Genomic DNA, 12,486 nt, shown 5'->3' with positions numbered 1-12,486 from the left:
GATATTGCCATCAGGCTGCTCTAAGGGAACTTTATACAAAATACGTTGTCGTTAAGAGCAGATTCAATTACTCGGTGTTATTAACATAGGCAAAAATCAATTACCTGTGGAAATATTATTTTTAAATATTTATTTGATCATCAGGCTTTGCATCAAAAAGTGCCCATATTCATAATTCCCTTCTGTGCCATTTTAATCATCTATATTAATACCTTAAAAGCACCTAATTATTTCTTTTTATCAAATTTAATTTGCTCTCAACAATACTGATAATCTCTAAAAAGATCAGGGGAAAAAATATGCTGTTGATACCAGTCAATCAACAGAATTATTGGAGATAATAAATTACTGTTTTTAAGCCACTAAGTTTTGGGATGGTCTTTATGTTACGATATGCATCTAAAAAAACTGGCATAGAAAATATGGAAATTTTGAAATTTGCTATGTGTTTTTTTAAATATTCCTACATTGATATCAAAATGGGAAAACGTTTAATGTCACAAATCAGTCTCTCATGAAATAGTACTGGAAAGGCCATATACACACAGATATTGTTAACTATTCATTCAATCTAGACATCAAATAATTAGTCCTAACTCGTGTGACTTTACTACAGATATATGCATTTATATGTGGTATTATTTGCCAGTGCTCCGCAATATTGACTACTTGACCTTCTCAAAATGCTTTCTTCCCTCAACCCCAGAGTCCTATCAGTTCCAATTACTTCTGCCAATTACTTCTCGAAATGTCCATTTCTTTCTGTTCCCATTCCCCCATATTAATCCAAGCCACAATCATTTCTCCTAATGAGTCTTCACTTCCTTTACTCCTTTCCAATCTTCTTTTTTACATTATACCAGAAAGATATTTTGAAATATAAATTGGATCCTGTCACGCACCTTTTGATATCTTCCTACAAATATGTAAGACAAATGCCAAACTCCTCCTATCCTCATATATAAGGTTATGCGTTTGTAATAACCTTGTCTGTCTTTTTCTCCTCTATATAATTATCTTATAAATATATTATGTTGTATTTGTCGAAAGAGTAGATTGTCCTATTATATGGTCACGCCATGGCCCTATAAATATAACTATTCTCTTTGTAGTTCAATTTCTTGAAACTACTCCTCCTCCCACCCCTCTCATTTAAGGACTTTTATTCATGATCTTTTTTCTGCCTGCAAATATGCTACATTTTTGCCAGAGGGGGCCTTAAATGAGTTCTCATACTAAGCTCACCCTATTGTTTTATGTTTCTATATTACTCTATACTTCAGCTTTTTAAACATATTACAGGTCTAATTTCTAGTTCAGTGTTTGTCTTTTCCATTAAACTGTAAGATCAATCACCATTTGTTCACCGTTATATCCCCAAGGCTGAACACGATGCTTGGAAAACTGTAGACTCAAAATTGCTCACTTAATTAATTAATACTGTATTTTGTTTTTAAACTTTCATTTAGTTTAGATATAATGCATTTTGCCACATCTGCTAATCTTAACTAATAATAAAAATACTAGGCAAAGTTGTTTCTTATTTTAATGTTTATTTTCACATAATTTGTTTAGTTGATCTAAAAGAAATGAACTATGGGTAACTTTATATTCAAGAACTTCCCTGATGTTTAAGCAAATACTTGGCACAGAAAGGGTACACCATTTCATTATTACTTAACACCATGGTAAAGCGGTGTTTATACCATTTTGGATCAAGGAAAACTGAGCTACAAAGAGGTTGCTTAGCCAACAAGTTCTCTAAGTTAGACACTGGTAGAAAACAGGCTGTAAGTCAGGATGAATAAAGAAGAGTTTGAATAATACATATCAAAACATTGTAGTTTCAAGTGTCACTAAACAAGGGAGGCAGAGATGAACACTTTTCAAGCACCATTAATAATCCTATCATATACTTGTGCCATTTAGAGGGCTAGAGCATTTCGGTGATTCACCACACCCACCACTAATCTTTCATTTCTAATGCTATGTACTTTGATGTAGAATATTAATATTAATTAAATCAGTTCTATACAGACAGAATCTCATGAAGTGCTAAAGCAAACACCTCAAGTAGTCTCACTGAGACCGTTATTAATATCAGGTTCATCTACAGAGTCCCCGGAGTACCTGAAGAATACATACTTCAGATTCTGAAAAATACTGGGTCCCGACACTTCAATTTATTCAAGTATTTTGTTTCATTTCCATAATCTGTTTTTATGCACTGCTTTTTCATTTTTAAAAATGTGAGTGAAATGAAATTAATTGCTTGGTTATGTGAGCCTTAATAATCACAAAAATTTCATATGGTTTATAAAGCACTCTCCATTTTTAGAACCACTTACAAGTAAGAAAAACTGATTATGATATGGTTTTATATATGAATGCCCTTTTGGCTAAAAAGAGTGTCCAGCACTTTGGCCAATTATAATAAAACTTCAAATTTTCCCATAACCACACCCTAGATGTTGTTGACTTTCTTTTTTATTTAAATTCTCTGTCATAGAAGCCATGTTACATAGTCTTCATGAAGTCCATTTCTACTAAGTTCTGCACTCCACACAATTTCTGAGAGCCTCTAAGGCATGCACACATGCTCCTCAAATCCATCCTGCTTGTCACTTTCACCACCTGCTTTCAATTTGGACCAATAATGTTCTCAACCTGCAGGTCACCCCCTGCTACAAGTAAGTGGCTTCCTGATGCTCCTGTCATTCACACAATACAAATATTGTTAATGAGTTGTGTTTTTTTCATTCCTCAAAGCATGCCTTAGATCAAGCCATAATATTTTTAAATGTCTTCGTGGAAGGGATAAGAAAAGTAAGCACAGCCTATGTCCTAGCCTCGCTCTCGGCAAACTGACATGGGAAAGCCAACTCTGCCTATACCAAAGCTATACCACTTTACTGTCACAATATCACTCTGCTCCTATCTCAAAGCAAAAGAAATTCTCTCTGTTACAGTCTAAGACTTCAGCATACCCTACCGCAGAATAGAACCCTTCTCAAGAGGGGCAGATTTTAATTCTTTTCTAGGAAAATTTCTATTTTCACCTACAAAATAGGATCTGGGAATCAAGATAATCATACTGCTAGTAATACTTGACATTATTTCCTGTATCTGGCTTTTAAAATATTAAATAACATGGTGTGTGGCATACTAATAAAGCCCCACAAGTCAGACCATGGCAACCTCAATCCAGCTTACAGTCTTTCTAATAATCCGGGATGAAGACACTATGCGTTTTACACATCCTTCCTAGAGGGATCTGTTCTTTTAAATAAATGTGAATAAATGTTTGGATGTAAAAGAACACCATCTCCCAAGGACAAATACTAGTTGTCAGTCATGGGATAGGGTATTTCCAGATTGAAGAAAAAAAAATTCATTTCTCTATCTCAGCAGGGATACAGTTTTGCATAAGATAAGCCTAACTTCTGTCATTAAACAAAACACATCTTGGTTGAAAGCAGCTGAATTTTGATTACTTCTTTTTTTCAGGGTTACACTATAAGGAAAGGGTAGATATTTGCTTTATATATGAATGAGTGAAAGAAAAAACCAGAGTACTAAGCTTCCTTCCTACTCAATGCAAGCAAACACAAGGTCCAATTTCTACCCCCTCTCCCCACAATTGAAACTTCTAGCAAAACCAAAGTTGCAGTTTTTAAGTTTTAACGTTTTAAAATTCATTTTTTTTGTACACTCACACACACACACAAAAATTCTGAAGAAAGACAATAGTCAGTGACTACCTTTGCATTATCCTCTGATAAAGCTGACATCTGTATACTTCTACTAACTTCTATTACTTCCTTCCTGGCCACTGCCAATTAACCTCTTTCCTTTTAAATCTTGTAAATCATTAAGCAATTAATCACTCACTGCCTTAGTAAATCGTTTCTATTGTTTTCCAGTACTGCTTTTAATCCTACATTATGTTTCATCTTCCCAATTCAACTGTATACTTGGAGGGTACAACTGTAGAGGGGAAACAGATTTGTGTGTCTTTCAAATCACCTTGAACTGTTTCTCTGCCTTCAATAGGTGAACAGCAAACATTGGTTAATCCTATTCTATGGACATGTTCAGAATACTATGATCTCGATTGTCTTTTATCAATTCCATCCAGTTATCTATATTCTAGTACCACTGAAGATTGAAAATGCTATCTTAGTTAATACTGTCATCGTATCTACTAAATTAGAAATAACCTGAAGTTTTAGTAACTCCCTCTTTCTTTTTGTCTCAGCTAATTATTCTAAAATTTCTGTAAAATTCTACCTCAGAAAGGCCTGTGTAATTTTTTTTTTAATTTTTTATTTTTTATAAACATATATTTGTATCCCCAGGGGTACAGGTCTGTGAATCACCAGGTTTACACACTTCACAGCACTGATTCTTCTGTCTTTACCTTAGTTTCGAATTCACCTGGAATATTCTAAGGATGGCTAATAATTCCCAAAACCTCCAGTCAATTAACATGACTGCTTATCATTGCTACTAACCCCATCAATATATTGATGAACATAAAATGATTCTGTCATATTCTTGCTTAAAACATTCCAAAATTTTGCTATTATAAACTTAGTCTGGCAGCCAAGATCTGCACAATCTGGTTCCATTCTTCCTCTCCTGTTTCATACCCACCAAACTATATTATATACACTGAATGCTGCCATACCGAAATTTCCATTTCCTCTTGGATACAGCACTTACTTGGTGTATATATATGTTTTGGCATAAACAAAAGCATGTCAGCACATCTTGTTCCTGCAAAAACCCATTAGTACTTGAAAATACCAGTTAAATATTACTTCCTCTGTGAATTCATTTGTGTCTTTTCCAGGTGGAGATATTAACAGCTGTATTTCCATAGTACTTTGTTCATATCTGTGTTATAGCACCTATAATGTTTATTATTTGCTATTTGTTTATATGTCTTTTTCTTCTACTCTTCAGTGGAAACTACTACATACTTACATACCATAAACCTTATTCCATTTCTGGGAAATCATTGGTCTGATGGCAGAAAAGAGCATATAATTCAAAGTTATAAAGATATAAGTTGAAATTTCAATTCTATCACTATGTTCAAATCCAAGATCCAACATTAACCAAATTTAAGGAAATAATTCAACTTCCCTATAAATGCTATTATCTACAATGCAAAGCTTATAATATTTATCTAATTGTGTCATCATAATTACCAATGTGATTTTATATCAATCAATTTTCTTAAATGAAAATTTTATTATTTCATGTTAGAAAATATTTAAGTAAGTGAATACTTTAACTTCAATATTTCTATAGTTTTACTATGTTATTTAGCTTCTGGCCAATTAGTTTGCTACCAATAACAGGCCAGAAACAAGAGATGTAACCATTAGTTCTCCTGCTTAGATGTAAAAAGCTGCGTAGAATGTTGCTCCTACCTCAACAATGGAAAAAAGCCTGGAAAAAACATAAGATCACAATTTCCTGAATCTATCAGAGAGCAAAAATCACAAGGCACCCATTAACCAGGAAAATTCCAAAGAAGGACAAGTCTGTCGGAGGGAAAACAAGATGCAAAAACTCCTACCTGTGGCAGAGCACAGGATAAAGAGACACCAGCCACCATGTAAACAGGTAAGCCAAAAGCCAACATTTTATTTAACTGCCAAAGCCCAGGAGTAGACAACTTTGAAAAAACTGAGTCTCGGACATAAGGAAATTCTCCATTCATTTGCAAAATTTTGTTATAGGTCTGTATCAGGTGATACAAGAAAGATTGGGGGTAGGACATAAGACAAGAGTGAGTGATACAGGTATCCAAAGATAGCTGCAGCATGGAAGGAGCAGTAATTAAACACTGACTATTTCTCTAGACCTTTCTCTCCTATGAGGCAATCAGTTTTTAGCCTGTTGATGTTGGGCAACAAAGTTTGTCACATACTAAGTACAGGGAAAGACTCCATAGGTGGGAGAAGAATAGAAAAATAAACTCTTTAGAAGATAGAAGGAAACCATCTTGGGCCTAGGATACTATATTGATATCAAGCAATGATCTATTAGTGCTAACTGAATAAAATGAAACTTTCATCAAAATGAACAACAAATGTAAGACAGTATTGGACTGTTGTGGAAATGAAGTGCTGGAGTGCTGGAATGCTGGAATGTGCAAAGCCAAGGCACACAAGGCCTCCATAACCATGAGACTGGATAGAAGAGGAGAGATAACCCTGCTGCAAAGATAATGTTAGTACATAGCAAAAAGCAACAGTAATTTACTGTGGGGGATGTGGCAAGAACAGGAAGACCAGCTGCCAGCTGTGGCACAGATTTGCAGGAATAGCTCAGAGCTGAGAATGGAGTACTGAGACTAATAAAACTCATCCAAAAACACAACCCAAGCCATCAGAGCAAGACAAGAGCAGCCCATATTGAAGAAAATTGAAACAAGTAGTACACTAAAGCTTATCACTGCAAGCATAAACCCCTATTCATCTCAACTCCTCACTAGATTCACTTCACCCCATACCTAACAACCTGACAGAAAAATGGGCATGACTTTTCTGAGAATAAAATGTATTGACTTCCACTCTGACTATTCTAACATGATATCTGGCATTCAATCAATGATTGTAAGACACAAATAAAAAGCAAACAAAAAATTATACATACATAAGTAATTGCATATATATTTTATAAAAAATTATAAAAATATTGCTTATACATATATGAGATGTATATTATATATAATAAGCTGAACCAGAATAAGAAATGACCATATGTTATAACACTCTGAGAAAGATTCCAAAATAACTATGACTAATTTTTTAATCTACTGCAAAAACAAGAGACACATGCATTCACAGATGTAGAATTTCAACAGAGTGGAAATGATATAAGTCAAGTGCAAATGCTGACAAAAATTTCAGATACACAGAAAAATCATTTGGCTGGCTCATAAGTAGATTTAAAACAGTTAATAAGAGAATTGGTGAACTTAAAGGTAGATCAATAGAAATTATTTAAGCTGAAACAAAAAGTAAAAGGAAGGAGGAAAAAAGGGCAAAGAGATTATCCAGGAACTGTGGAAAATTTCAAATGGTCTAACATAGGTATAATCGAGTTCCAGAAGAAACAAAAAGAGAATGGAGTTGAAGAAATATATGAAGTGATATTGGTAGAGAATGGTAGCACAATGAAGTGTTAAATGACATATTTGAGAATCTTACTCTGGATAAACTCACACACACACATATATATACATAAGAACATCATGAAAAATCTTAAAGGCAGGTAGAGAGGGGGTGAATGCACATTGCATACAGTGGACCAAAGATTTGCATAATGGCAAACTTCTTGTCAAGAATTACACAAGTTGAAAGACAAATGAGGGACATTTTCAAAGCACATAAAGTAAAAAGCTGTCATCCCAGAATAATATAACCAATGAAAATATGTTTCGAAATGAAGATAAATGAAATGTTTTTAGACCAACAAAAGTTAAGATAAAAGTCATTTCCAACAGACTTATACTATGAGAAATGGCCAAGGACTTTAGTCAATCAGAGAAATATGATACTAGAAAGTTGTTTGAAATCCACAGATAATAGAAAAATCAAAGTAAGTTTAAAATAATATTTTTCATTTTTTATTCACTTTAAGAGATAATTTATAATCTAAAGGGTAAATAATGAAAACGTACTGTTGGGCTTATAACATGTATAAGTAAAATGTATGAAAACAATAAAAAGATATGAGGAGGGAATTAGAAATACTGCACATTTTTTTATATGTAAAATGGTATCCTTTTACATGAAGGTTATCTGTGATACATTAAAGATATATATTGTTAATCTTAGGATAATTGTTAACAATTTATCAGGAAGCATACCAATAAGAAAAAGAATCATAAAAATACAAATAATCCAAAGCTGGAAGAAAATTGTACCCCAAAAGATGAGACAAATAGCAAAATATTAAATTTAAACCCAACTATATATTGTTATGTTGAATGGAATTAAGCAAAATAAAATCATATTTGATTAAAATCAAAACTAAATGCAGCTTATAAGAAACTCATTTTATTTTTTTATTTTTTTTTAAGAAACTCACTTTAAATATGAAAATATAAATAGGTTAAAGGTAAGGAGATAAAAAAAGTAAAATGTTGAAAAATTGTCATTTCATCAATATCGAAAAAGTGAAGTAGCTATATTAATGTTAAAAAAAACACTGACTTCAAAACAGGAAAAGATTCTCAAAAAAAGAAGAAGCACATGGAAAGGATAAAGGAAAGTGATAAAGGAAATAATTCACTAAAAAGATATAACAATCCTACATATGAATGAATGAACCGATCAATCAAATAAAAGAACGTCAACATGCATGAAGTAAAACAGAACTGAAATAAGAAAAAAGAGAAACGCACAATTATGGAGACAGCAATATCTCTCTTCCACTAACTGATTAAACAAACAAACTGAAAATCAGTAAGGATTTAGAAGACCTAAATAACAATAACACCAATTGGCCCAAAAAATTTACAAAAGAGTTACAATAGATAAATCAGTAGCAATGATAAAATAGAATGATCAAAAAACAGTACAAAAGAATAGAGAAAAAATAATAACTAGAACAGATAGGATGAAGAGAAAGTAACAAGATGGTATATTTAAATACAATTATATCAGTAATTTCACTAATTGACCTAAAGTTTCAAAATAAAAGACAGAGTTTATTTTATCAGATTAAAAAGAAGAAGAAAACAAGACTCATCTATATGCTGTCTATAAGAAATCCACTTTACGGGGCACCTGGGTGGCTCAGTGGGTTGAGCCTCTGCCTTCGGCCCAGGTCATGATCTCAGGGCTCTGGGATTGAGTCCCGAGTTAGGCTCTCTGCTCAGCAGGAAGCCTGCTTCCTCTCTCTCTCTCTGCCTGTCTCTCTGCCTACTTGTGATCTCTCTCTCTGTGTGTCAAATAAATAAATAAAATCTTGAAAAAAAAAAAAAGAAATCCACTTTAAAGGTAATGACCTAGATATATTAAAAGTAAAAGAATAGTAAAGGGGTACCTGGGTGGTGCAGTTGACTAAGCTTCCAACTCTTGGTTTCAGCTCAGGTCACGATATCAGGGTCATGAACTCAAGGCCCTGAGATGGAGCCTCATGTCAAGCCCTGGACAGGGTCTGTGCTGAGCCCAGACTCTGCTTAAGACTCCTTCTCTCTCCCTCTGTCCCTCCCTACTACACTCTCTGCCTAATACAAATAAATAAATCTTTTAAAATAAAAGGATAGAGGGATGCCTGGGTAGCTCAGTTGATTAAGCAGCTGCCTTTGGTTCAGGTCATGATCCCAGGGTCCTGGGAGCGAACCTCGCAGCAGGCTCCCTGCTCAGTGGAAAGCCTACTTCTCTCTCTCCCTCTGCCTGCTGCTCTGCCTACTTGTGCTCTCTCTCTAGCTCTCTGTCAAATAAATAAATAAATAAATCTTTTTTTAATGCTATAAAAATAAATAAAATAAAAGGATAGAAAAAGATAATTCAGGAAAAACTTTAAAAAGCAAGATTTGTTATATTAATAATATGAAAGAAACTTCATAACAAAGAATATTGACAGGGATATGAAAGGAAATTACAGAAAGACAAAGGATTAATTTCATCAAGAAAACTGAACAGTCCTTATTCTGTATGTACCTAGTAACAGTCATCAAAATACATAAAGCAAAAACTTACAGAGGTTACAAGAGACAAACAAGTGCATGATTAAACAATAACACCAAACAATGGAAAAAATACATTCTTTGCAAGTACACATGGAACATTTACCAAAAGAGAACATCTTCAGGACCACATACAAAAAATACCCTCAACCAACATTAAAAAAAAAAAAAAAAATTGAAATCATACAAATTATGTTGTCCAACTACGTAATAATTAAATGAAGCCAGTAACAGAAAGATACCTAGAAAATCCTTAAATACTTGGAAATTTCAAATTAACTTGAGTCAAAAAGAAATTATAAGGAAGGGCAGCTGGGTGGCTCAGCTGGACAAGTGTCTAACTTCTGATCTCAGCTCACATCTTGATCTTAGTGTCATGAGTTCTAGCCCCATATTGGGGCTAGAACTACTTACATGTAGTATGCATGTAGCCTATTTACAAAAAAAGAAACAAACAAACAAACAAACAAGGTGGGACTGGGCAGGGAGACCAACCATAAGAGATTCTTAATCTCAGGAAACAAACTGAGGGTTGCTGGGGATGGAGGGAGGGATAGGGTGGCTGGATGATGGACATTGGAAAGGGTATGTGCTATGGTGAGTGCTTTGAATTGTGTAAGACTGATGATTCACAGACCTGTACCCCTGAAGCAAATAATATATTATATGTTAATTTAAAAAAAAGAAGTCACAAGGAAACTTTGAGAATATGTGTACTGAATAAAAATTAGAATAAACCATAAAAATCTGTATGAAAACTAAAGTAGGGCTTAGAGTAAACTTTACAAAGTTAAAGTTAAGCAACATTAAACCATTAAATGGTTATATTAAAAAGAACAAAGTTCTAAAATTAATGATCTAAGCTCTTATCACAGGAAACTAGAAAAAGGAGAAAACAACTGATTTTCAAAATGATTTATTAAACAAAAGCTGAGAAGTAGACATGAGCACAAAGAAGAAGTGAGAGAGTGAAACAAGCAGAATTTCTAGAATGGTCTCATTTCTGAAGTGTGATTGCAGTCAATTCTTGAGGCGATATTGGTAAAAATTAAAATGAGAAGTTTAATATTTAGGGAAATTACGACCTGTTATCAAGATGCTTGAGATGTACCACGGCATTGCTTTCATTATGGGGAAGGATCGGTAAGGCTCGTTGTAGGTATACTGGCTGTAGTCGTAGTAGCAGATGGTGGTTGTGTGCTGCTGTCAACAGCAGAGGTGGTTCCAACTGAGCCTGCAAGTGTGGGATCCTCAAGGGGTTGTGTGGATTGTGCAGAAGGAGTCGTGGCAGCATCAGTAGTATTATCTGCTGTGGTATCAGTGACCTCCTCAGTGGGGGCAGTTGTTGCAGGTTCTAGGGTGGTAGGGTCCAGTACAGTGGTTAAATCTTCAGATACAGTGGTGGAAGTGGAACCCAATGGAGTTGTAGTGGCAGTTGTCCCTAAAGATTCAGTAGTTTCCTCCTCCCCTGGAGATGCAGCTTCAGTGGTTGAAGAAGCAGGTTCAGCAGGAGTAGTGGTGGCTGCTACACTCATACTAGCAGTAGTTGTGGCATCTGTGGCATCTGAAACTGCTATAGGAGTTGTGGTTGCAGATGATGTAACTGTTGCAGTAGTACCAACAGGTGTAGTGCTGGCTTCTAAGGTTGTGGAGTCACCTGAACGGGTTGTGGCACCTTTAGCTGGAGTGGTGGTAGCTGCAGTGGTTCTATCTGCTGACTCAGTGGTGGTCTTATCCTCCAGAGTTGTAGCATCAGGAGTCTGGGTGGTAGCTTCACTGTTGGTCAGGGTACCAGATTCAGTAGTAGAGGGAGCACTTGGTACACTTGTGGTGGCACCAGAAGGAGATGTGGTACCAGTGACTGAAGGTGAGGTGGTGGCATCAACTCCTGGAGTTGTGGAGGCTGCTATGGTTGTGCTGGTTGCTTCTCCAGTTATTGTGGTTGTAGATGAAGCAGTTGTACTCATAGCTGGAGCTGTGGACTCTGCTGGTGAGGATGTAGGGTTAGCTGTTGGGGTTGTGGCATCAGCAGGTGCAGTTGTAGAAGCTCCAGTGGTTGTGTCTTCTGTTGGTTCAGTGGTAGCCTCTTCCCCTGGAGTTGTAGCATCAGGAGTCTGGGTGGTGGCTTCCTTTTTTTTTTTTTTTTAAACTTTCTAGACCTTCTTGTGTCTTATTCTTTTTTTTTTTTTTAAGATTTTATTTATTTATTTGATAGAAATCACAAGTAAGCAGAGAGGCAGGCAGAGAGAGAGAGAGAGAGGAGGAAGCAGGCTCTCTGCCGAGCAGAGAGCCCGATGCGGGGCTCGATCCCAGGACCCTGGGATCATGACCTGAGCTGAAAGCAGAGGCTTTAACCCACTGAGCCACCCAGGTGGTTCAAACATATGGAAAGAAATAACAAAGATAATACCCTAAATCAATAAAATTGAACACAGTTTAAAAATACATAAAATCAATTCTTACAAAATTTAGTTCTTCTAAAAGCTCAATAATATTGATAAACCATTAGACAGGTTGTTCAACAAAACACAGAGAGACAGAGAGAAAGTGAGAGAGCGAGCTCTCTGATGTCTCTTCTTGTAAGACCAACAATTTTATTGGATACTACCTTTATGACCTCATTTAACTTTCACCCTTGTTTCAAGGCCCCATCTGCAAATAAAACCACATTGAGGGTTAAGGATTCAACATAAAGCATTTTAGGGGGACATAAACATTCAGACCATAACATCCCATCCCTGGTGCCCACTGTAATTCTTGTCTTTGTT

The 12,486-nt window shown here is 35.3% G+C and overlaps 1 protein-coding gene across 1 annotated transcript; it reads right to left on the bottom strand.

Moving 5' to 3' along the window:
* Nucleotides 1-10,690: 10,690 nt before the first annotated feature.
* On the bottom strand, nucleotides 10,691-11,685 carry LOC131825630 (integumentary mucin C.1-like). The gene has a single exon (XM_059165070.1). It carries the CDS (start codon nucleotides 11,683-11,685, stop codon nucleotides 10,846-10,848), a length of 840 nt encoding a protein of 279 aa, XP_059021053.1. The 3' UTR covers nucleotides 10,691-10,845.
* Between the last annotated feature and the right edge of the window lie 801 nt (nucleotides 11,686-12,486).

This window comes from Mustela lutreola, chromosome 2 (genome assembly GCF_030435805.1).
Source record: "Mustela lutreola isolate mMusLut2 chromosome 2, mMusLut2.pri, whole genome shotgun sequence".
Taxonomy (NCBI): Eukaryota; Metazoa; Chordata; class Mammalia; order Carnivora; family Mustelidae; genus Mustela; species Mustela lutreola.
This window is presented reverse-complemented; position numbering and strand designations above follow the sequence as displayed.